Source organism: Chiloscyllium plagiosum, unplaced genomic scaffold (genome assembly GCF_037043375.1).
Source record: "Chiloscyllium plagiosum isolate Xiang-an unplaced genomic scaffold, Cpla_swu_hap1 HiC_scaffold_6, whole genome shotgun sequence".
Classification (NCBI taxonomy): Eukaryota; Metazoa; Chordata; class Chondrichthyes; order Orectolobiformes; family Hemiscylliidae; genus Chiloscyllium; species Chiloscyllium plagiosum.
This window is the reverse complement of record NW_028270144.1, coordinates 14,160,528-14,187,450: the sequence shown is the minus strand read 5'-3', so window position 1 is coordinate 14,187,450 and position 26,923 is coordinate 14,160,528. Positions and strand designations below refer to the sequence as shown.

Genomic DNA, 26,923 nt, shown 5'->3' with positions numbered 1-26,923 from the left:
GTTTATGGTGAATACTGAGTGGGTTGAGGAGAAAGTGAGGCCTGCAGATGTTGGAGGTCAGAGTTGAAAAGTGTGGTGCTGGAAAAGCACAGCAGGTCAGGCAGCATTGGAGGGGCAGGCGAATCAACATTTTTGAGCATTCCTGATGAAGGGCCCAAATTGTCGACTCTGCTTGGATGCTGCCTGACCTGCTGTGCTTTTCTAGCACCACACTTTTCGACTCTGAGTGGGTTGAGAGGAGTGTGATTTATGAGGGATTAGGAAAGTGAGAGAAAATAGGGATGAGGGTTTACGGAGAGTATGGGGGCAAAAGGAGGCATTGGTGCAAGGTTGTTACGAGAGGTAAAGGTGAGGGAAAGGGTAGTGATTGAGGCTATAACAGGATCCACATTTACCTCTGGAAGTGGAGAACTGTATTAATGAGCAGAGGCTGGCCTTGGAATATCATAGCCTCAGTCTCGTTTCATTCATTTCCACCTTTTGCTTTCAGTTTCTGAAGACAGGCCTGACTCAAGCTTGTCCCTGACACTCCACCAGGAAAATAATATGGCAGGCACTGCCAATCAAAAGGCAGGAACACAATGTCAAAAAATCCTGTAGATCTCTGATTCTCAGTTCCAAGATAAAAATCCAGCCTGGCATAGAAATAACAGGGATGTAGAAATCAGAGATACTGAGAATATTACATTTTACTGAAACTTAGATTAACACTAAGTGGATTGTGTGGTTTAATGGTCACTAACAGTCTGAATCATTTTGTTGCAATCAATACTCACAGTTATTGAGAGGTATCATTTTGGAGAGCATCATTCTGCTCTCATTTCCAGGCAGTACGAACATGGCTTCACACCATAAAAACCTCCAATGATTTGTTTCAGTCTCTAAGGACAATCTTTGCTTCACCTCATACAAGCCGCTTGAGTCCAGGAGGATCTCTGATTCTATAACAACATCTGAAAGAATATGTCAGTCCAATTTCAATGTTTTTCTTATGCAACACCAACAACACACAAATATGACATATAAGATAGAGAAGGAAAGGAACGTTCAATTGTGTAACACCTTTAGGATATTCCAAAGCATTTTATAAACAAGGTCACTGCTGTAATACAGGAAACAAGGCAGCAAAGTTGCATCTAGTAAGATTCTTCAAACAGCAGTAAGCAGTGTTATTTTTAAAATTAGCTGGTTGAGAGACTGCCCTCTGAAATGACCCAGAAGCTATTCAGATCAAGGGCAATTAAAGATGGGCAAAAATGCTGGTTTGGTATAACATGAAAAACTAAACCAAAAGAGGATACAGGATGAACAGTATGATAATTTCGCAACAACAGCGGTGTTGGGAGAAATGGTGCTGAAGTAGTACTGAGCTTGATTAATGTTTTAATAAAGTGCAATGGGCAGTATGCAAATGAAGGGTCAATGATAAATTCTTATGGGACCACAGTTATTACTGAGGGAATGGGAAAATGGCCAAGTGAAATTTCAGCAAGGATAGATAAGAATGCAACCAGATTAATGCAGTGGAGAGTTGGTAGGTGGTCAACCAGGTCAAAGATGAAGAAGGATGAGTTTCATCTTCATTGCCTGCCTGACAATTCTGGATTCATCATCTTGCTTTTCAGTGAGTGACTGAGTGACACTTACATAATCACCAATAACTACGGTTTTAGTAAAATGTAAAGTTTTTGTACCATTATCCCCATCTCGAAGAGGAAGTCCATCAAAGTAGAATGTGATATTTGGCTCTGGATATGCTTTTTGTGAGATGCAGGTAACATTCTGAATCAAAATAAAACATCGTATTATTTACAATTTCAAGGAAAACATTCAAAGATAATGAATGGCATAGTTGATAATGCTTTTGTTTGTTCACATTTTAAGATGTATGAGAGATTTTTAAAATTCCAGCAGATTAATTTGATGTGACATTTCATTCCCACTGGCTACCTAAGAAGTCTAGTGCTGGAAGTAAAATTTCAGTTGGCTTTAGATTCTGTCAGTGCTAGGTAACATCGAGGTAAATTTATATGATAAAAATGTAGTTAAACTAATAAACTTCGAACATTAACTAAATTATCAAATCTTCCAAAAAAACAGGAATTAGCAAAGGCCAATGTACCTTGACAAATGATTTAACACTAAAATATTGAATCTGATGAACCATCCACAGCAGCGATATTTTACATCAATCATCACCTTATTAAGTTGTTTTCAATGTAGGAGGGCCACTATTAAAGTGTCAGATATAATATGACATTCTGTATACAAGACCGTGTTTGGTAGTCAAGGCAGAGGGCAGTAAAACTGCATTAGCTTTGATGAAAAAGATTGAGAGTTTAAGAAGAAAGCAACTTTCCATTTAAACCAATCACTATTTCTCTTAATAATTTCTCTTTCAAAGGCACTTATCTCAGCATCAGGAAGATGGGGTCTCACCTGAGAGTTGCACCCATCTACTCCCCTTTCACCATCTCCATCTCGTTACCCCCTTTTTAAATTATACTGTTATTATGCATTAACTTCAGCAAAAGATGATTACAACATCAAGACAAACTGCAAGGGAATCTTAAGGGTTAAAGCAGAACAATATTAGTGGAGGAGATTACAATATTTACCAAGTGTAGCTTGGTCAAAGGAAAATAGTTCAGTTCCTCGTGAATTTCTGGAGTTGTCGGTTCAGCTGAAATATAGAGATTCCAAAATTTATGCGTTTAAAAAGATTTGTCCCTACCTTAAATGTGATAGAAATAACCTATAAACGCACATATTAAACATAAACAGTACAAAAGTCAAATGTCAAGCATCACTTAAGCACTTCTTAATTCCTGGAAATGCGTACAAATATACCACTTGAGATAAGTTGTGAGTTTGAGACATTAGGTAGAAACTTTTAAAAACAAAATCTTTCAGTGGTGCCCTTCTTAGTTTGACTCAGTGATGAAACTTCTGACTCTAAAGCAGTTTAACATTTATGCCACACTCCATGGTTTAAGCATATTACCAAAACAGTACAGGCAAATATTTTAATGTCAAGAATGCCATTTTTTGGACGCAACTTTAAACTGAGGTCTTATTTTCCTGCTCAGTTAGATGTGCAAGATCACATTATATAATACAAGGAAATTGCCCAATACCATGTCCAATGTTTCTCCCTCAGGTAACTCCAAAGCTATTATCAACATCTTAATTTAAAGATTTATTCCCATTCACAGAGATAGATCTTCATCTTCATCGCCTGCCTGATAATTAGGTTGAGCAGATTCTCTGCCCCTTATAAAATCCTTCCAATTTTGATTCCATTCACATAAATGTAATGGAAATATATGTTACTGGAATGATGGATAATCTGTTCTGCTTCATTTTTGCCCGGATGTCCACAGGCAAGTATTCCAGCAGAACCTGCCAGATAGCAATCAAAATTAGCTTTTCCTCTTTGCCATACAATAAGGTTACTTGTAATGCCCTTTACTTTTCACTTTCCTTCAGCTGTGATCAGTTAACCACCAGAAAACGGAAATTGAAACTGGAGTTGTATTCTCCATGTATCTTAGCTGCACAATAAGCAGTGAATTCTATTACAACCAGGTGAAGAGGGCTAAATCTATTGGCCTCTTTTAAACCCTTGTGGTTAGTCAAAACAAATACTTTTATTAGCTCAAAGATAATATACTTAAATTAGTTACAATCAAAATTAAGGCTCCAATTACAAGGTTTATTTAATGAAGAGGAAATGTATTATTTACCAGTGCTGAAAATAATAATAAAATGTGACACCAGATGCCCTCAGAAATACGGATATAAAGTTTAATTTAATCTGATACAGAGAAGAAGAATAAAGCTATGCAGTTACAAATCCTTGGTCTCCTGGAGGAATTAAATTTAACATGACAGCAAAGTTGTTTAATTGATCACTGGTGATCTCAGCATCAGTGAAATTTGTAGATACCCTTAAGAATTTGGTAAATGATTCTACCTTCAATTTGCTTTTTCACTAGGTACTGTTTTTGAGATGGGGAGGAAACAGAGAGAGAGAGAGAGAAAGAGTGGGAGTATCTTCCATCCTTTGTTACTATAAATCCATACATTACTTTTTCTCATTCTATTGCTTGAAATCAGTTGCTGAAATAGGTTTCATTTGCGTATTCCAAGTATGGCTCCAATGTCTCTCCACCTAGATACACTCTGGCAATCATCCATGTTCAATATATGCCACTTATTAGGCACATGCTAATTTAAACAAAATATACTTTATTTTTGACTTCTCTTTCAGTAACTGGTTTCAGTGCCTTCAGGTAAAATGGTAATTTCAGTTCAGACAGCTTTATTTATCTGAATTGATTTCCTGAATTTGCCTCGATCTATGGCCGGGTGATTTTTGCAGTCCTTTTAGATCAACATTTGTCTGTTTATAACCAAAATAGTTCATAAAAGGTCACAAGCATTTAAATCAGACGGTGGAAGTTGCAAATTGACATTCTGTATCTTACTACTATTGTGACAATTCATTAACCCAACAGTTGAGTAGTGTGTCTTTAAATGTATTGGTACAGCTAAGTATCTGTGCACAAACATCACAATGAGGTCCTTTCTAAAAAAAAAGTGAATTTATTTTCTTAAGATTTAGTTATCCTTTCAGGTATGGCATTTATTGATCATCCCTAGTTTGATATAAATGAAGGATCTGATGAATTACTTAAAAGCACAGTTAATACTGAACCACGCTGGTGTGGAACTGGAGTCATGCTTGGTCTGATTAACTTGATTTATTTATTGTCACAGACTGGATTTATTCCATTTTCTAAACTTATTAAGGAACCAGGCAGTGTTTTTATTTGGATGTCACAATCTAACAGCATCATAGTAACATTTACAAATAACAGATTTTTATATCCAGAGTTCTTAAAATCAATTAAAAACATCAAAGCAAAAGTTGAATTTTTGTTCTCTAGATTATGATTTCAGTAACATGACCGTAACAGTACTCTTTCCATGAATGTTTGTTATTGGTTTTAAATCTTACTCATTGAGAAAGAGGAACTATGCAAGAAGGTCAATGCACCGGATTTGCAGTGCTTTCAAATTTCTAGTTATTCTTGGAACATTGGCAACACTATGAATTATACATTCTGACCACCCTATCCCTCTCCAAACCAATTCCATGATTTGCATTGTTATCATGCATATGAAAACAGCAGAGCTGAGAAAAATTCCTTGGAGGGCTACATAATGCCAAACATGCCCACAAAGTGTATGAACATTACAAATATGTCTTCTAATTCACTTTCAAACTTAATAAGGGATTGCTTACCATTACAATAACTTTAAAACAATAAAAAAATATATTTTTTAATGGGCTTACCAAATACATTGACTTTAATTGTGACATTAGTCCTTAGATCATCTGATGTCTCCAGCTGACAGATGAATTCCCCATCATCCACTGCCAGAACAGGATTGATCTCCAAACTATAGTTTGTCCCTAATTGGATTCTGTCTCGGTATTGGCTGGAAATATTAATTTCAGATCCAAGACTATTTGACTGAGTAAGTTTTTCAACAGTTCCATTGCTTTTCTATTAAAATAAAACAAATTAGAAAGAAGAGTTAGCTTAAAAGTCACATCTTAACTATCAGACAAATGTTCAACTATCACAGAGGAGTCTATAATTGTTATCCATAAATGTATTGATTATGTAGCCCTGTGCACAATATTAATGCGCACTATCCTCCGGACAATATTTTATTCTCGAGTCAAACAACAAATAGATTGCTCTTCTTGGTATGTTGTAGTTATACCATTATTTGAGTAAAACTCATGACATCCAACTTTTAAAATGACCGGAGCCTGTAGTCTTTCCTTTTGCACAATGTAAGATGCTTTTACATCACTTCAATTAATACACCGTTATATCAGACAATCTCAGAGTCAGCACTAAAAAGATGATTATGGGATCAGTCTTTATTAAAGAAATCATTTACCAGAGCGTCAATCATGTGAGAACACAATCATCTGAAGATTTCCTCAAGGGAATCCTGATCTTTCATTGTTACTGCTTCAATATCCTAGAATTCCCTAAGACCAACTTAGGAGAATCATTACCACATGGATTTCAAGTGGAATGCATTTCTGAGGATGTAACCCACTCTTCAGAACTAAAAGGGTAAGTTTTCTTAAAAATGTTTTTAATCATTTGTTAACTCCAGTATCTGCAACACAAGGCAATATAAAATTTATAACCACCTCAATGTCCATTCTAAATGTCAGCAAACCAATCTAAGCGATGTACTGAATATTAGGGTTGCTTTGCAGGATTATAAGAAATCTTTTATGCAATGATTGTCTCACTGTGAAGACATTTGCTTTCAGAATTAATTGTCTCAGAGAAGGTAAGAGTAAGCCATGTTCTTGGAGCACTGCTTTCCATCTGGTGTAGATACATTCACAGTATCATCAGGGTTGAAAGGATGCACTGTTCCTTCAGTCTTGCAACACCATGGGTCATCACATAAATTAAAATAGTTTTTGCAGTTGCCAAAAATGGTTGATTAAATACCTTATTTAAGCCATGCTTAAAATGAAAAAGGTGTCAAACAGGTTTCTTAGTAAACACAATTGTTGGCTCATCAAAATAAAACATAGTTGATAAAATTGCATGAAATGGTTTACATACCCAATAATGTACAAGAATTAATGCTTAGCTCATTAAATATCAGCAAAACACGCACATAAACACACATATCCTTCAGAAAAAGAGTGAAAAAAGACTGCTTTACAGACAATAACTTTAAAAAATATCCACACTTTTGTAGAATCTCCACAGTGTGGAAGCAGGCTATTCAGCTCATGGAATCCACACCAACCTTCTGAAGCACATCTCACCGAGCCACAATCTGTTCTGGTGAAGATAATTGTAACATAACAACTTTACTTTCAATGTAACATAATCTTCAAATCCACTGAGAGATAAAATGGAAATTCAAACAAATCTTTCAATGAGATTATACTCATTGTCCTCATATAATTTCTTGAGATTGACATGTTGTCTAGGCCTTTCTTGGAGAAGAAGACCTTGCAGATCTCAACTCTATACAGAGTCATAGAGATGCACAGCACCAAAACAGACCCTTTGATCCAACTGGTCCATGCCGACCAGATATCCTAACCTAATCTTGTCCAATGTGCCAGCACTTGGCCCATATCCCTCTAAACCCTTCCTATTCATATACCCATCAGATGCCTTTTAAATGTTGTAATTGTGCCAGCCTCCACCATTTCCTCTGATAGCTCATTCCATATACACACCACCCTCTGCATGAAAAAGTTGCCCCTTAGGTCCCTTCTAAATCTTTCCCCTCTCACCCTCAACCTGCTCCCTCTAGTTTTGGACTCCTCCCACCCCAAAGAAAAGACTTTGTCTAATTACCCTATCCATGCCCCTCATGATTTATCAACATCTATAAGGTCACCCCTCAGCATCTGATGCTCTAGGGAAAACAGCCCTAGCCTATTCAACCTCTCCGTATAGCTCAAATCCTCCAACCCTGGCAACATCCTCATATATCCTTTCTGAGCCCTTTCAAGTTTCACAACATTCTTCCTAGAGGACGGAGACCAGAATTGCACACAATATTCCAAAAGTAGCCTAACCAATGTCCTGTATGTCTATATGTTTCAACAAATGGCTGTTGTGGTCTTTGTGTATCCCGATTCATAAGGCTATTAGATATAGGAACACAATTAGATCATTCAGCCCAATGGGTCTGCTCCAATGTTCGATCATGGCTGTTATGTTTTGCAAGTCCATTCATCTATCTTCCCCCGTCACCTTTATTCCTCTTAATAATCAAGAACATATCTATCTATGTCTTAAGTTCACTCAATGATTTAGCCTCCACAACCTTTTGTGGCCATGAGTTCCATAGATTCACCACTGTCTGGCTGAAGAAAAGTTTCCTCATCTCAGTTCTAAAGGGCTGTCACTTCACTCTGAGGCTGTGTACTTGGGTCCTGGTCTCTCATATTACTGGAAGTATCTTCTCCATGTCCACTCCATCCAGATCTCTCTGTATTCTGTAAGGTTCAATCAGATACCTTCCCCCCCCGACCCCCCACCCCCCAATATCTGTCTAAACTCCATTGAGGACAGACCCAGAGTCCTCAACTGCTCCTCATATGACAAGCCCTTCACTCCCAGAATCATTCTTGTAAACCTCCTCTGGACTCCCTCCGATGCCAGCACATCCTTCATAAAATATAAGGTCTAAAACTGCTCTCAATATTCCAAATGCAGTCTGACCAGAGCCTTATATAGTTTCAGCAGTATACCCCTTATTTTATCTCTCTTGAAATAAATACTAACATTGCATTTGCCTTCCTAATTACCAACTGAATCTGTATTTTACCCTTAAGAGAATCCTGAACTAGGACTCCCAATCCCTTTGTACTTCAGGTTTCTGAAACCTTCCCCATTTAGAAAATTGTCTATGCCTCTATTCTTCCTACCAAAGTGCAGTAAGAAAGTGTCATTGATTCTGTAGCTCAGAGCAAACAGGCTGTTACTATTTTATCTTGTGATGGCCCTTAATGAGTTGCAAAACCAAGTCAAGTCCTGTTGAACCTTATCCCATCTATCCATAGTGCTTTGTGCTGAATTTATGAAGCTCAACTGATTCCCCTATCTACAATTCATGGTGTTTGGTAATCAGCCACCAGACATCTTTTTATAAGGTTTTCACAAAATCCTCTGTGCTTATTGTATGTGTGGTTCCCAGCTGTTTGGTAATAATTTAAATTTGAATTTTTAGCTTTATGAACTGAATTGCATATTACACTAAGTACAATTACTTCATGAAATGGGTTAATTCTTTAAATATTCTCAACCAAGAAGAAGAATCCTGTCTTCCCTGGGGTATCAGCATAAGCCATAAGTCCTTCGTCTCTGGAACTATTTTTGTAAATCTTTCCTGCCCTCCTTAATGCTTCCTAAAGTGTGATTCTCAGCACTGGACACAATATTCCAACTGAGGTCAAAGCAGTGGTTTATTAAGTTTCATGATGCCTTCCTTCCTTCTCTACTCTCCCTTTTTAGTGAAATTCTGATATATCAGATTTGAATAGCTTGAAACTCCAATTGGGATGATATTGTCAGCCATTCCTGCCAGCACAATAAGAAATTCAATGAAACAATATTCCTGATAAACTTTGGATTAGTTGAAATTGGCGCACATGTTTGAAACGTAAACCAATCAGATCAAAGCTAGGTCATGTGAGATCGGGAGATTCCACCATCAGATTTGCCAACCATGCTGAAGCACAAGGTTAACATTTTGTGATAAGTCAAGCATCAAAGAAGGGCACCTGAACAGATCAACCACACATCCATTGATATGTTTCCAATGTGAGGACTGTCATGTGAAAACATCCAACTGAGAAAAGCCTCCACTTCCAGCAATGTCTCCGATCCCACACCCCCTTTATGTGGATATCTTGATAGAGTCCTAAAGGCCAAAGGTAACCTTGTGCATCCAAGTACTTGATGTGTTTGTCGTTACATTGGTGGATTCCTGTTTAATAAAAAAACTTGTTCACAAGAATCAATAGATTGTTAGCTTAGAGTGTGTTCCACAGTGATGACCATGATGTGGAGATGCCGGTGTTGGACTGGGGTGGACAAGGTCAAAAGTCCCATGACATCAGGTTATAGTCTGACAGGTTTATTTGAAATCACAAAGCTTACAAAGTGCTGCCCCATTATCAGGTGAAGTCACTTCATCTGATGAAGGGGCAGTCAAAGAGTCATAGAGATGTACAGCATGGAAGCAGACCCTTTGGTCCAATTTGTCCATGCCGACCAGATATCTCAACCCAATCTAGTCCCACCTGCCAGCACCCGGCCCATATCCCTCTAAACCCTTCCTATTCGTATACCCATCCAAATGCCTTTTAAATGATGCAATTGTATCAGCTTCCACCACTTCCTCTGGCAGCTCATTCCATACACGTACCACCCTCTGCGTGAAAACATTGCCCCTTAGGTCCATTTAATATTTGTCCCCTCTCACCCTAAACCTATGCCCTTTAGTTCAGGATTCCCCCACCCCAGGGAAAAGACGTTGTCTATTTATCCTATCCATGCCCCTCTTAATTTTGTAAACCTCTACACCGTCGAGATTTCAAATAACCCTGTTGGACTATAACCTTGTGTCATGTGACCTTTGAGATAATGATGACAGCATAGAATGCATGTTTGTGGGACAAATGTTTCTGTTGCTACGCCGGACAATTTAGCCACCTTAGCTAAGGGAAATCAGGGAAACTACCTTAGAACATGTGTACATTATTAATAGAACCTGCTTGACTTTCTGTTCAATCTGCAATTCCTACTTGATTCTTCCTTCTTTACCATAACCATAGGAATACACGTTGAAAAATCTGCTGCTATCGCTGACAATATCTATTAAATAAGGCTGTGTGTTTTAAAAAGTCAATTTGATTGACATACGAACCTTTGCTCACTTTTCTGAGGTTTCCAAAAATATTTTGACCAATAGATTGGTTGATAGTTAAGTTAAAGGCTTTTCCTACCAAAGACCATTGACCTATTACCAACATGCCATTTTTGTTTTAAGTTACCTGCACACAGGAGTTTAAACATTCAATTTGGGCTGCTTGTGAGAAGGGTTTCAAAAACATTAATCTATAAAGCTTTAGGATAAATGATCTGCGTGAGCCATCAGTTTGAACAGAAAGTATTACATATTCGTGATTTCAATGGAACCACTGTTCAGATTCCAGTTTTCGGGTCCCAGTTTGCAAATATGAAGAACATAGGTTGTGCTTTCCAGAGGACAAAGTTGTAGCAATAGCTGCTAGACCATTGGAATCGAGGATAGCACTAAAATCATGAAGTATAACAGTTGAGAAATATTTGCTTTTCTGGGGAGATGGCCGCCTAGTGATATTATCACTGGACTGTTAATCCCGGAGACCCAGCTATCACGCTGGGTATGCAGGTGCAAATCCTGCCATAGCAGATACCGGAATTGGAATTCAAGAAAAAATCTGGAATTAAGAGTCCAACGATGTCCATGAATCCATTGTCAGGAAAACTCCATCTGGTTCACTGCTGTCTTTTAGGGAAGGGAACTGTCATCCTTATCTGACAGTTAAAGGGAACTGACCTAAAGGGAACTCCAGACCCACAGCAATATGGTTGACTCTTAATTGTGCTCTGGGCAACAAATGCTGGCCCAGCCAGTGACACTCTCAAACTGTGAATGAATAAAGAAAAAGGTGTGGTGCAGCTAGTATCTGAAGGAAATCATTAAAAGCATAGCAGCCCAGAGATGATCATAACATTCAGTTGATCATTTTACAGTCTTTTCTGTGGTGCATGGAACATAATTTTATGAAATGAAATAGGAATGGCAGAGTAATGGGCCGCAGTCACAGAGTATCTATAGTAATTGGTTTAAAAAGCAGGAGTGATTCAATATAGCACCTGATTTGAATAATTATGAATTAAAATTTGCATTAATGACGTTGAATGTACTCTTGGGTTTGCAAGGCCACCTATTCATCAAACATGAATTACTTAATTTCCACACTTCGACAAGTGTTTCAATTTCATGTGAACTAATGGTGAATGATTCAATGTTTTATGTCATGAATGAGCTCCCAACAGAAACTGAGTTCAGATAAGCCATAGTGATATAGTAAACTGGGCTGGAACACATTGAGCAGCTAACTCCCCCACAGAATAAAATTCAGAGATACTCAAGAAATAGGACTTTACTTTAGATAAATGCAGCATGTTTAAATCAATCATTTATTTCTGGAGGCTAGATATTTTTGAGAATAATTTTATCCCTCCCACCCTATCTGCTGCGTTGAGGGTTAAATCTGTAAAGATGTGAAACCTGATGTACAGGGAACACATTGACTTCCAATTTAATTGCTGCATGTTTGGGAGTGCCTGAGCAATATGTTCTGGAGAGACAGATCTGTGGCTATAAGATTAAATGAGGCACTCTTCATCAGATTTTGACAGTCAGTTAAATTTAAAACTGGACCATTGGGTTTTCAAAGGCTGGAGAATTCTAGCAGCTAGTAGGAGATTAGATCTCCCGGCTACAGCAGTTAAATGCTTTTTAAAGCATGATCTTCTAATAACATCACAATCTTCCCATATTACTCAAAGCTTTTCTCTCTCCACTTTCTTCCTTACTTCAGAGTTCTGAGCCACCCAATCTTTTCTTCCAAACTGATCAGATACTCAGTGGGAAAGCGAGTGATAAGTTGCTATTGTAGTCCTGCCATTAGATTGGGCAGGTTCTCTGCAATCTGAAGACTTTTCATTGGTACACATCGCTCCTTCACCATTACCCCGGCCCCGATCCAAAAAAATTAGGGCCTTTTCATCACAAGAAGTGCTGACTGCTCTTTTCTGTAGAATAAGTCAGATGAATATTTTTGACCGGTACAGACTCAATGGGCCGAAGGGCCTTTTACTCTGCTGTAGACCCCTCTGACTCTATGATGACTGTTCATGTCAGGTTAGAAGCAACCGGTTTGCCTGATATAGCATGAAAATGTATCCACATTCCTCTCCTTTAAGACCACATAATAGAAGTATCAATCGATTTCAAAGAAAATGTCTCTATTGATGACCTATTTAGACACTCAAATATGTTTACCGCATACATGTTATTCTGGTATAATATGCATTTCATTAACACGAATTAACAATGACACAATTGATCAATTGTGGTCACTGTTTGGATAATGCAAACGGTAAACTGAACGTGTACGAGATTTTCTATAACGATCTTGTACAACAAGGTTTTCTACAGCAGTTTTCCATAGCGCAGGGTTGCACAGGAACACAACTCTCGCATTATAGCAGAACAACCTGTATAAAGAATATTTAATTGTATGTTCCTGATATAGAACTGTGCTTAATGGAATCACAGAGTGGGGGACAGTGAGAGGAGATTGTACACAGCGTGATCAATATTTCTTGCACATTAACAATAAAACCACGGATTATATGCAGGCTACACAATGCAAGCCCCTGGCGGGATGCTTAAGAAAGCATCAGAAAATTGATCATCTTCATATGCAATGTTCTATGTTCAATGTTCTTTCATTGAAGGGGTGTTAAATTGGCTTGCCTGGCCTGGTGTTAGCTTTTATGGAACAGCAACACAATGTAATCTTTCAAAAAAATTCCAAATATTTGAATAGAAAGAAACACTCATTCCACCTCTAAAGGCTGTCTATTCCCAATGCTTGTATTAGATCTGAATCAACAACCTTTAGTGATACCTAAAGGCCACATTGGGTCCAGATACCCTTCTTATATCATGTGTACTTTAATGGCAGCCAGTGACATATCAAACTATGTTACAGTGACCAACTTATAGCTGGTCATTTCTACGTAGTTTGACATGTAGCAGTGATTAAATGACATTAGTAAATACAAAGTTATGCAGAGCCTCAAGATTTGAAACATTTCTGTTTGGTAGGGGATTGTGAAATGCAGCTACATACTCGAAGCCACACCAGGCTAATATTTTGCCGAGCAGGAATGTTGAAACCACAAGGGAGTAGCACCATGCTGTTCACCATTGCTTCAAACACGACCGGTGACACATCGTCCTGTGAATTAACTGCAGAAAAAAAAATCACAATTAATAAGCATGAAGAAATGAGTATAAAACAAAGCTGAGAGTGGTGAGAATGTGAATTGGCTCAGCTTATTAAATAATTAATCCAAAACCTAAAAGTCAAAGGGAGTGATTCTCTCCAAACACTTCAGTCTCTGGTGCGACTATGATGTGCTGTTCTTAAGCTGCAGGGACTGTTTAACTCCTGTTCGGTGCAGAAGTCACCACTTTGGTAAAAAAAAACTTCAAGTGGTTGCTGGGAATGGCCACCTCAAGGAACGATGGAGACCTGATTGGCAGTAAATTGTCACTTGGTAAACTGGCTGTACAGTATTTCGTTAACTAGTGTTTCAATTAAAAATAGCTCTGAATAGCAATCAGCTGACCAGACGAGATCAAGTATGAGGCCACAACTAAAGCTAAATTCAGTTTTCACTTTCATTTCTTGCTGGGAGCTCAAAATTACTTTTTGAGATGCTTTGTTAGGACTTCACCAACATGTCATCAAATATACATGACAATCATTCTTTGAGGATGCACAACAATCAACAGGCAGGATTGTTGGGGAACACTTCAGCGGTCCAGGACATTCGACCTTGGACCTTAGGGTGACCATCCTCCAAGGCGGACTTCAGGACAGGCAGCAGTGAAAAGTGGCCGAGCGGAGGCTGAAAGCTAAGTTCCATACCTATAGGGAGGACCTCAACTGGGACCTTGGGTTCATGTGACACTACAGGTGACCAATATTGCACTATACACACACACAGACACTCCTACACACACACACATACACAGACACACACACACTCTTACAGACACAAACACTCCCACACTCACACATGCGCCCTCTCACAGACTTAGACCCCTTTACACTCACACACACATATACGCTCTCTCTCACAGGTACTCACACCTCCACACCCCAGACACACACACACACATATACACTCTCTTTCTCTCTCACAGACACTCACAACTCCACACCCCAGACACACATACACACACACACATATACATTTCCATTTATGGGGTGAATTTGTACTTGCAGAGTTACATTGTACTTTGCTCAAAAACTGCATGAATCCATGTAAGACTCTGTTAACTCACTTTTTAGATTAGAATCAGTCTAAACATCTAATCAGAACACAGGGGACCAACACCTTCAACATCTTATCTGCGCTGACACCCATTGTTACAGTTAACCTGAGAATGTAACTTTTTAAAAAAGTTTTGTGATTTACATATGAAAGAAGTGAAACTATCATGGTCATTCTAACAGATGAGAGACTTAACAAACAATCAAGGTATTTTTCAATGTATAATTCCAGTTACATCACTCTGTAAACTTTTGCTATAAATTCTGTGTCTTATAATTGTGTCCTCCACAACCATCTGATGAAGGAGCGACGCTCCGAAAGCTAGTGCTTCCAATTAAACATGTTAGACTATAACCTGGTGCTGTGTGATTTTTAACTTTATTCTTTGAGGACTTCACCTGAATAGAGTGCAGTGCCCCTCTTAACTTTCAGGAGAAGGTGGATGTGTGGTTGTCAGCATCTTGCGGGAAGATCTCTTCAGTCTGCAGAGGAATGGGAAGGATGTAGGGCAAGATAGTGCAGCTCCAGTTGCTGTAGAAGAATGGATAAGACAAGGTGGTGTCCTGCCCCCGGTGAGTACAAGGGAATGTTCTGCTCTGGATCTCCTCCTTCAGCACCTCCAGTGCCATGTCTGTGCTTCTATGCACATTCTCCCTCACTTCCCGAGCTATTCAGAGATTTCCATGTGTCTCAGCCACTGCTCTGCATGAAGGCGGAGTCTCCAAATCTTATTCTTGTTCTTCAGATCAGTAAAGGGCCCCATAGCAGCTTATAAGAACAACTAAAACCATCACGAAAGGAAACTTCAAAATTAACAACAAGAAATTTTATCATTATATAAAGGAAAAGAGGGTGGCCAGGAGCAATGCTGGCCCACTAAAGACTGAAAGAGGGGATATTGTCAATGACGATGGGGAAATGGCAGCCATGTTGAATAATTACTTTGCATCAGTATTTACAGTCGAAAAAGAGGTTAGCTTGCCAGAAGTCTGGAGGAAATTAATAATGAATCAAGAATAGGGACTGAATAAAATTAATGTAAGTAAAACATCAATAATGAGATAATGAACAGAATTAAAGAGTCACAAATCCCCAGGATCTGACTGTTTCCATCTGAGGGTGTTTAAGGAAACAGTGGTGCACAGTGTAGTTGCCTTAATTAACTCTTTTAAAGTTCTCTAGGCACTAGAGTCATCCCCCTGAATTAGAAAATTGGACATGTTACTCTGCTGTGTAAAAAAGCACAAAAGAGGAAACCAATGGAATTACAGAGCAGTTTAGCCTAACTTTGGTGGTGGGGAAATTGTTGGAGTCTATAATCAAGGTCACGGTAACTCAACAGCTCGAAATTGTTCAGTCAATTAGAAAGAGCCAGCATGTATTAATTGTTATTCCTGACAAACCTTATTGAATTTGTCGAAGAAGTGACTAAGCTAGCGGAGAGGAGAATGTCTCTGAATGTTGGATTAAGGACTTCTGGAAAGGATTTGATAAAAAGTCCCACTCCAGAGAATGATAACCCAGGTAGAATCCCATGGAATTGAGGATCAATTACTGATGTGGCTAAGAAGCTGGTAGTGTGGAAGGTGACAGAAAATAAGTAGAAAATGGATAGGTGCATAAATTGGCAGCACGTGACAAGTGGTATCTCACAAGCATCTACGGTTGGGGCCGCAATTATTCACATTGTTTGTTAATGTCTTGAGTAATTGTGTAGAAATTCACATCCAGATTTGCTGATGACACGAAGTTAGGTGGCATTATAAACAATGTAGATGATAGCTTTAAATTACAAAGAGGTATTGATAGGCTAAGTGTGTGGACAAAACTGGGGCAAATGGAGTTCAATACAAACAAGTACGAGGTTTTCCATTTTGGGCCAAAAAGGGATAGCACAGGGGAACTTCTATATGCTATGAAGTTAAATACAGTGGATGTCCAAAAAGACTTAGGTGTATAGATCTTTAAAATGCCACAAACATATGCAGAAAATAATCAAGTGGGCCTAGCCCGTTGGTGTGTAGCATGGCATAGTGATAATGTCACTGGATAAGCAGTTGAGAATCCCTTTTTGTTTTTTATGCTTTTTGTTTGGGTGGTATGGTGGCTCAGTGGTCAGCACTGCGGCCTCACAGCGCCAGGGACCCAGATTTGATTCCCGTCTTTGTCGACAGTCTGTGTGGAGTTTGCACATCCTCCCTGTGTCTGTGTTGGTTTCCTCTCACAATCCAAAAGATGTGCAGGTCAGGTGAATTGGCCTATGCTAAATTGTCCATAGCGTTAGTTGCATTAGTGAGGGGTAAATGTAGGGGGGTGGGTTACTCTTTGGAGGGGCAGTGTGGACTTGTTGGGCCGAAGGGCCAGTTTCCATACTGTAGGGAATCTAACCTAATCTTAACCAAGAAAGATAATGGAATGCACTCTTCCTAGGGGAGTGGAGTACCAGGATGCAGAAGTTATGCTGCAGTTATCCAAAACCCTGGATAGAATAGAACAGCAACAGAATGAAATAAAATAGAATAGAAAGTAAATTTATTGTCAAATACACTTTTCCATGAAAAATACAGTGAAAAGTTTTATAATTAGTCCCACCACAATGCCTACATCTGTGGCAGAAGCCATGTATAATAATTTTTAAAAAGTAAAAGGTAAGACAAAGTTCATCACAGTTCAGTTAATGGCTCCTGAGCTTGGGGAAAGCTGATGGAGGAATGGTGGAATACCCTGAAGAAGCAGCTGCGACAGGACTGACACACCGGGTTGCTGAAACACTGGGCTGGAAGCTTCCACCGAAGAAGACCGCCATTCTGGACCGAGACCTCCACTCCTGGACAAGGCCACAGGAATATATGGGCGCTGAAGACGAAGAAGAGTTCCATGTGGGGATAAGACCGCAACACCGGGAGACTGTCACTTTGGGTCGACACCGCGTTTCTCCTCTTTTAGGCAGCAGAGCCTCGGTGCGGACCTAGAACCTCGGCCTAGCTTGCTGGTCTAGGCCAGGAAGTCAGTCCGGGACCTGCACCTTGGTTGCCTGGTCATCCTGAGCTGGGGTGGAGCTATGTCTACCATTGGAGGCCTCTTCCTTCACCCTCCACTGTCCAGACTTAAAAGGAAAGAAAACTAAGGGAAAAAGAAAAAGAAAGAAAAAGAGCAAAGGTGAAAATAAGAGAAAGAAAGAGAATGAAAGCTGATGGGAGTAGAGGAGCCCCAGGCTCAACCCCTACTCCGCTGCCATCTTGAAAGTGAACAGATCTTGGTCCCACACCTTAAGAAGGGTATATTGGCCTTCGACGGCGTACAATGGACTTTTGCAAGAATGATATCTGGAGTTCAGAGGTTAACGGCTCAGGAGAGATTATATATTAGGCGTGTTTAGAATTCAGTCGAGAGTGTGGCACTGGAAAGGCACGGCCGGTCAGGCAGCATTCGAGGTGCAGGAGACTTGACGTTTCAGGCATAAGCCCTTCATCAGGAATAGGCTTGGGGGTCACTCCTGATGATGGGCTTCTGCCCAAAACATCGATTCTCCTGCTCCTCAGATGCTGCCTGACCTGCTGTGCTTTTCCAGCACCACACTCTCGACTCTGATCTCCAGCATCTGCAGTCCTCACTTTCTCCTCCGTGTTTGGAACTTAGAAGGTAAAGGGGTGATCTGATCAATGTCTTCAAGATATTAACAGGAAAAGATAGGGTAGGTAAAGATAATCTATTTTCATAGGTGAGAGATTGTAGAGCTAGGGGGCATGGCCTGAGAATTAGGGCCAGACCATTCAGGTGAGATGTTATCGAAGTGTATATGATCATGAGAAGCAAGGATAGGGTGAATGCACTCAATGTTTTCCCCAGGGTTAGGGAATCGAGGACTGGAGGGCATCAGGTTAAGGTTAGAGGGGAAAGAATAAAAGGGAACGTGAGGAGCAACTATATTTTACACAGAGGGTGGTACGCATATGGAATGAGCTGCCAGCAGAAGTTGTTGAGGCGGGTACATTAACAACATTTAAAAGGCATTTGGACAAATACATGGATAGGAAAGGACTAGAAGGATATGGGTCAAGTGCAGGGAAATGGGGTTAGCGTAGACCAACATTCTGGTCAGTATGGACCAGTTTGGGTCAAAGGGCCTGTCTCCGTGCTGTAGAACTGTATGTCTCTATGACACTGACCCAGAATCCCTTCCACTTCCTGCCTGCTACTGCTGGATGTTGAAAGGATTTCCAAGCTGACGCAACCAGTGTGGTTGTGTTATGAACGCGCTTTTTTTGGCCATCATGTCCTGCAGTGAGAATGGAACACAGAGCCTCTGCCTCAGAGGCAGGGACACTGCACACTGCATCACAAAACCTAGAGGCTGCCTGTACAGCTGTACAAAAAGTTTCTGAGTGGCACTTAAGTGGTAAACTTGCAGCTTTGCAATGTGTGGTTCATTGACAATGATGTCAAGTTTTCCTACCTTTTCTCAACAATCAACACTGGACCTCTTCCTTTCCAATTCCATTTTGAATTATTTTATCACTTTTGTACGTGACCACTGTGAATTATTGTTCTTTTAGTGTTGTGTATGTGCACCCATGGTGAACTGATTGGATTTTGCCCCAATTAGGTCTTCCTTTTTATCATATCAACCCATATTCAAACCCAGCCACTCACTTGCACAGAAACATCTTTGATTGCAGGCAATGGGCTAAATGAATTCTTTTGTGCACATTCACTCCACACATTATTTTGTAACATGAAACAACTTTCTGTCACATCTGTCACATTGTCCCTCTAAGTATAACAACATTTTACAATTATTTTAGTTCTTTGTTTTGTACACACTAGCAAACTCTTTGTGGCATTTGTTATGATCAGACAAGTCAGAGCCCAAAATGAAACATGGATTCATAGACTTCACTTCTTTATTCGGTCTAATTAATTAATATAGTGATTAGCCACTAAGATATTTATACAGGAGTGCAGACTTTAATTGACAACAAAACAGAAATTTATGAGAAAAAAGAAATTTTAAAAAGAACAAGATGCAGAAAACAACTTGATTGATCTTACAGCATACAGCAAACAAATTGTGAGTCTACTTCTCAATGCCAAATCACAGAATTATTAGAGTGTAGATGAAAGCCATTTATCCCACTATGCCTGTACTGTATCTATTATCTTTGAGCAATCTCTGTGTTTCCCCCTCATCACTGCACAAATAGCCATTCAATGCTGTATTGAAAGCCTCAGATGAACCCACCTGTATTCTATGATCCTATCAATAAAAGTAGGGATATTAACTTCTGTCCATCTGTCCCGCCACCTTCAATGATATGTGCACATATGCAGCCAGTTCACATTGCACTCACACCCCCTTTAGAATTGTCTCCCTTATTTTACATTGTTTTTCAATGTTCTTTTGACCAAAGTGCAACACCTCCCTCTTCACTGCATTGAATCTCATTTGGAACCTATCTGCTCATTCCACCAACTTGTCAATCCCCTTTTGGAATTTCATACTATTCTCCTTCACACTTTACAATTCTTCCAAGTTTAATGTCATCTACAAACTTGGAAATTGTCACCTGCACACCAAAGTCCAGATTATTAATATATATTATGAAAAGCAAGGATCCCGACACTGAAACCTGGGCTAACACAAGATGTACGGCAACAATTAGTGAAATCCCCTTCAGCAGTACTTTCTAAGTCTGTGACCCCCTATTGCTGAGGACAAGGGCAGCAGCTGCCATGAGATAGCCTCACATTAAAGTTTCCCTCCAAGTCACATACTATCCTGACTTGAAAATATGTCACCATCCTTTTATTTGTTGGTTACTCAAAATCCCACCACTCTCTCCCTATGAACATTTGTGGGAATACCTCTACAAAATGAATTGTAGTGTTTTATAAAAGATTATAATGCTGTTAATAAAGTTTGTTAAAACTTTCTCTAGCCTGAAAAATATCCAATGACCATTACTTTTTTTTAATCACTTAGTCAATTTCGTATCCACGTTTTCACTATGCTTATAACATGATCTATAATTTTCCTCACAACTTTGTTCCTCTCAATCTGCCCATGACAGAGAAGTTATATCACATCTCAACTTTTTAGGATTCTACTGAACTAGCACATTACAATTTCTTTGCCATAGACTAAGGAAATAATTCAATGAGTCCTTTTTAAACCTGGTTAAGTGAACGTTTCCATATATTAGAGAAGCTAAACCTTCTCAGTTCTAATAACGTGCTGATTTCTAACTAAACTCTCCTGGTTTGGAAGATTCACAAACTAACTCCTTCTGCTGAGTTGACTGATTCCCTGAGTTGCCCTAAAGTCTAACTTAGCTGAGAATATATACTTGCTTCTGAACACAATTTCTGAATCGAACTTAATAACACATGTTCAGTTCTACTCAGTTGTCTCAACTGAGAACAAGTTTAAAGACAGAAAGAACTGTGGATGCTATAAATCAAAAACAGAATCAGAAGTTGCTGGAAAAGCTCAGCAGGTCTGGCCGCATCTGTGGAGAGAAATCAGAGTTAATGTTTTGGGTCCTCAGAACGATGGAAGGGTCACTCGACTCAAAGCATTTACCCTGATTTCTCTCCACAGATGCTGCCAGACCTTCGAGCTTTTCCAACAATTTCTTACAAAGTTGCTGTGCTGTAAATCCAACAGTATAAACATCTTTCCATTAACATCACAGGAGTGTGCAATCATCTACTGTATGCCAAATGTTGTTTTTAAGAAATACTTCCTAACCCTGTTCTCTTACCTTATGAAAAGCACTTCATTGAAGATCCCAACACCCATCTTTCTCTATTTTTAAATCTAACTCCAAAAACTTTATATCCTTCATCACATATTGTTCACTGTCATTTGATGAATATAACGTTGTTCTTACATACATGGCAGGAATGGAAATGGGAAAATAAACTCCCAATGGAGAGAGCTGAAAGCTCAATTATTATTAAGAACTGTTCACAAATGAAATCTCTATTCTAAACATTAATATTTAAACTTTCTATAATAATTATTGCTTTCTTTACTCACTCAACAGAAACTATGTGAACAAAACTATTTCAACAAATTGAGTAATCTATCTATCAGAATTTAAAGTTGATCATTTTTTTCTGTGATCCAGTTTTCACCAGCTGAATTTGGACATATTTGTAATATTTGGGTAAAATAAGAGGTGAGGGACATCACACACATGCAGCAGCTGTCTTTTTGTATATTTGAATTAATGGACAGAAAATCAGGCTAATCCCATTGTGAATTTCAGCCAGTTCCTGACTTCTTACTTCTGACTTTGTTGCTCTCTTGTACATTTCATTCCAAAATGAAAAGCTAATATTCACAGCACATTTTACTCACTATAGAACCAAGTGAATATTGTCGGACAATATGTTCACGTTAGCTAATTCTTTCATGGAAAATGGTAACTAGTTACAGTTGCAGCTTTATTATAAAATGACAGTTGTTTTTAAAAAGATGTTCTTGCAGTATCAGCATTATGAACAAGGCGAGCAATTATTACTCACCTCTAATTGACCTCATGAATGTGAAGGTGATTGGCTTTTATAAATCACTGCAATTCATTTTGCGGAAGTATTCTTACAAATGCTCATTTGGAGAGTTGCAGGACTTTGAGTCAACAACAAATAAAGGGATGGTGACATATTTCCAAGTGAGGATAATATGTGACGAGGAGGGAAACTGGCACGTGGGACTATCCTCATGCAACTGCTGTCCTTGTCTTAGATAGTAGGGGGTCACAGGCTTAGAAAGTACTGTGAATGGGGGTTTCACTAATTGTCACAATGCATGTTGTATTGTCCAACAGGTTTAATTGGAAGCACACTAGCTTTCGGAGTGACGCTCCTTCACCTGATGAAGGAGCATCACTCCGAAAGCTAGTGCTTCCAATTAAACCTGTTGGACTATAACCTGGTGTTGTGTGATTTTTAACTTTGTACACCCCAGTCCAACACCGGCACCTCCGAATCATGTTTTATTGCTACTATTATATACCAGTTGACAGGCTTTGGCTAGTCAAGAGATGTGTTACTTGCCCCAGAATTTCAGGCCACTGCCCTGTCTTGCATTCAAAAGGAATAGAGTTGATCAGAAATCAGAGGCCAAATAAAATGCCAAGAGCATATTAAGCATACAATTCTAACATAGTTTCTGTGGTTCTTCTGTGTGAGCCCTTTCAAGCTGAAGTGATCTGATGTGAATTAAAGTAACACCTTTCTGATCCAACTCAAAGAGTCTTCTTGAGTAAGTAATATGAAGTTTATTGCATTTCAAGAACTATTCATAGGTTACATGAATATGACCTATGTTACTAAAGAGTCAGTAAAGTTCATATTAGTCTCTGGTCAGTCTCCTACAACAGCCTTATTTACTCTGATCAATTCCCCATATTATCACAATGGGGTGATAATATCACAGCCTTTAATCCAGTGTTGTTTATACTCTATTGCAACATCTTCCACCAAGTGTTTTTCCCTAATTATTATTACTATATTGTTATACATTTGCATACATCTTTACAGTTACCTCTACACTATCTAATCAAATTTTTGACTATACAAATTCAAACAATCTGGCACTTTCACTATTCTCCCCAAGCATGTATTTTTTGGAATTGGTTGAATGATAGTTTGTGAGGAAGAAGGGGTTTTGTGAAGGAGAAGGGGGTTTGTGAGGGAGAAGGGAGTTTGTGAGGGAGAAGGGGGTTTGTGAGGGAGAAGGGTGTTTGTGAGGGAGAAGGTAGTTTGTGAGGGAGAAGGGAGTTTGTGAGGGAGAAGGGGGTTTGTGAGGGAGAAGGGAGATTGTGACGGAAAAGGGAGTTTGTGAGGGAGAAGGGTGTTTGTGAGGGAGAAGGGGGTTTGTGAGGGAGAAGGGTGTTTGTGAGGGGGAAGGGAGATTGTGAGGGAGAAGGGTGTTTGTGAGGGAGAAGGGAGTTTGTGAGGGAGAAGATAGTTTGTGAGGGAGAAGGGGGTTTGTGAGGGAGAAGGGGGTTTGTAAGGGAGAAGATGGTTTGTGAAGGAGAAGGTAGTTTGTGAAGGAGAAGGGTGTTTGTGAGGGAGAAGGGGGTTTGTGAGGGAGAAGGGTGTTTGTGAGGGAGAAGGGGGTTTGTGAGGGAGAAGGGGGTTTGTGAGGGAGAAGATAGTTTGTGAGGGAGAAGGGGGTTTGTGAGGGAGAAGGGGGTTTGTGAGGGAGAAGGTGGTTTGTGAAGGAGAAGGTAGTTTGTGAAGGAGAAGGGGGTTTGTGAGGGAGAAGGGGGTTTGTGAGGAGAAGGTAGTTTGTGAGGGAGGAGGTAGTTTGTGAGGGAGAAGGGGGTTTGTGAGGAGAAGGTAGTTTGTGAGGGAGAAGGGTGTTTGTGAGGGAGAAGGGGGTTTGTGAGGGAGAAGGGAGTTTGTGAGGGAGAAGATAGTTTGTGAGGGAGAAGGGGGTTTGTGAGGGAGAAGGGGGTTTGTGAGGGAGAAGGTAGTTTGTGAGGGAGAAGGGGGTTTGTGAGGGAGAAGGGAGTTTGTGAGGGAGAAGGTAGTTTGTGAAGGAGAAGGGGGTTTGTGAGGGAGAAGGGGGTTTGTGAGGGAGAAGGGAGTTTGTGAGGGAGAAGATAGTTTGTGAGGGAGAAGGGGGTTTGTGAGGGAGAAGGGGGTTTGTGAGGGGGAAGGTGGTTTGTGAAGGAGAATGTAGTTTGTGAAGGAGAAGGGGGTTTGTGAGGGAGAAGGGGGTTTGTGAGGAGAAGGAAGTTTGTGAGGGAGGAGGTAGTTTGTCAGGGAGGAGGTAGTTTGTGAGGGAGAAGGGGGTTTGTGAGTGAGAAGGGAGTTTGTGAGGGAGAAGGGGGTTTGTGACGGAGATGGGAGTTTGTGAGGGTGAAGGGGGTTTGTGAGGGAGAAGGGAGTTTGTGAGGGAGGAGGTAGTTTGTGAGGTGGAAGGGGGTTTGTGAGGGAGAAGGGAATTTGTGAGGGAGAAGGCGGTTTCTGAGGGAGACGGGAGTTTGCGAGGGAGACGGGAGTTTGCGAGGGAGAAGGGAGTTTGTGAGGGAGAAGGGGGTTTGTGAGAGAGAAGGGAGTTTATGAGGGAGAAGGGAGTTTGTGAGGGAGAAGGGGGTTTCTGAGGGAGAAGGGAGTTTGTGAGGGAGAAGGCGGTTTCTGAGGGAGAAGGGAGTTTGCGAGGGAGAAGGGAGTTTGTGAGGGAGTAGGGGATTTGTGAGGGAGAAGTTAGTTTGTGAGGGAGAAGAGGGTTTGTGAGGGAGGAGGGGGTTTGTGAGGGAGATGGTAGTTTGTGAGTGAGAAAGGGGTTTGTGAGGGAGAAGGCAGTTTGTGAGGGAGGTGGTAGTTTGTGAGGGAGAAGGGAGTTTGTGAGGGAAAAGGGAGTTTGTGAGGGAGAAGGGGGTTTGTGAGGGAGAAGGTGGTTTGTGAAGGAGAAGGTAGTTTGTGAGGGAGAATGTTGTTTGTGAGGGAGAAGGGAGTTTGTGAGGCAGGAGGTAGTTTGTGAGGTAGAAGGGGGTTTGTGAGGGAGAAGGGAATTTGTGAGGGAGAAGGGAATTTGTGAGGGAGGAGGTAGTTTGTGAGGTGGAAGGGAGTTTGTGAGGGAGAAGGAAGTTTGTGAGGGAGAAGGGAATTTATGAGGGAGAAGGAAATTTATGAGGGAGAAGTGGGTTTCTGAGGGAGAAGGGAGTTTGTGAGGGAGAAGGTAGTTTGTGAGGGAGAAGGGAGTTTGTGAGGGAGAAGGGTGTTTGTGTGGGAGAAGGAGGTTTGTGAGGGAGAAGGGTGTTTGTGAGGGGGAAGGGAGTTTGTGAGGGAGAAGGGAGTTTGTGAGGAAGAAGGGTGTTTGTGAGGGAGAAGGGAGTTTGTGAGGGAGAAGTTAGTTTGTGAGGGAGAAGGTTGTTTGTGAGGGAGAAGGGGGTTTGTGAGGGAGAAGGGAGTTTGTGAGGGAGGAGGTAGTTTGTGAGGGAGAAGGGGGTTTCTGAGGGAGAAGGGGGTTTATGAGGGAGAAAGGGGTTTGTGGGGGAGAAGGGGGTTTGTGAGGGAGAAGGGAGTTTGTGAGGGAGAAGGGGGTTTGTGAGGGAGAAGGTAGTTTGTGAGGGCGAAGGGAGTTTGTGAGGGAGAAGGGGGTTTGTGAGGGAGAAGGGGGTTTGTGAGGGAGAAGCGAGTTTGTGAGGGAGATGGGGGTTTTTGAGGGAGAAGGTAGTTTGTGAGGGAGAAGGGGGTTTGTGAGGGAGAAGGTTGTTTGTGAGGGAGAAGGGGGTTTGTGAGGGAGAAGGGAGTTTGTGAGGGAGAAGGGGGTTTGTGAGGGAGAAGGGAGTTTGTGAGGGAGAAGGTAGTTTGTGAGGGAGAATGGGGTTTGTGAGGGAGAAGGGAGTTTGCGAGGGAGAAGTGATTTTGCGAGGGAGAAGTTAGTTTGTGAGGTAGAAAGGGGTTTGTGAGGGCAAGGTAGTTTGTGAGGGAGAAGTGGGTTTGCAAGGGAGAAGGTGGTTTGTGAAGGAGAAGGTCATTTGTGAGGGAGAAGGGGTTTTGTGAGGGAGTGGCGAGTTTGTGAGGGAGAAGGGAATTTGTGAGGGAGAAGGGGATTTCTGAGGGAGAGGGGAGTTTGTGAGAGAAAGGGGGTCTGTGAGGGAGATGGGAGTTTGTGAGGGAAAACGGAGTTTGTGAGGGAGAAGGGGGTTTGTGAGGGAGAAGGGTGTTTGTGAGGGGGAAGGGAGTTTGTGAGGGAGAAGGGAGTTTGTGAGGGAGAAGGGTGTTTGCGAGGGAGAAGGGGGTTTGTGAAGGAGAAGGTGGTTTGTGAGGGAGAAGGGGTTTTGTGAGGGAGAAGGGGGTTTGTGAGGGAGGAGAGGGTTTGTGATGTAGAAGGGGGTTTATGAGGGAGAAGGGAGTTTGTGAGGGAGAAGGGGGTTTCTGAGGGAGAAAAGAGTTTGTCAGGGAGAAGTGGGTTTGCGAGGGAGATGTGGTTTTGTGAGGGAGAAGAGAGTTTGTGAGGGAGAAGTGGTTTTGCGAGGGAGAAGGGGGTTTGTGAGGGAGCAGGGAGTTTGTGAGGGAGAAGGGAGTTTGTGAGGGAGAAGGGGGTTTGTGAGGGGGAAGGTAGTTTGTGAGGGAGAAGAGGGTTTGTGAGGGAGAAGGGAGTTTGTGAGGGAGAAGGTAGTTCGTGA

General features: G+C 40.7%; 1 protein-coding gene across 1 annotated transcript in view; it reads right to left on the bottom strand.

Annotated features, from left to right (window-relative positions):
* Window positions 1-26,923, bottom strand: part of LOC122550456 (T-cell surface protein tactile) — a 108,232-nt gene that overhangs the window by 30,037 nt on the left and 51,272 nt on the right. The window contains exons 3-7 of the mRNA XM_043691198.2: window positions 13,556-13,674; window positions 5,363-5,576; window positions 2,619-2,683; window positions 1,695-1,782; window positions 777-953 (exon numbers count right to left, since the gene is read on the bottom strand). Of these exons, the coding sequence (XP_043547133.2) occupies window positions 777-953; window positions 1,695-1,782; window positions 2,619-2,683; window positions 5,363-5,576; window positions 13,556-13,674 (663 nt within the window). The remainder of the gene's footprint in view (window positions 1-776; window positions 954-1,694; window positions 1,783-2,618; window positions 2,684-5,362; window positions 5,577-13,555; window positions 13,675-26,923) is intronic.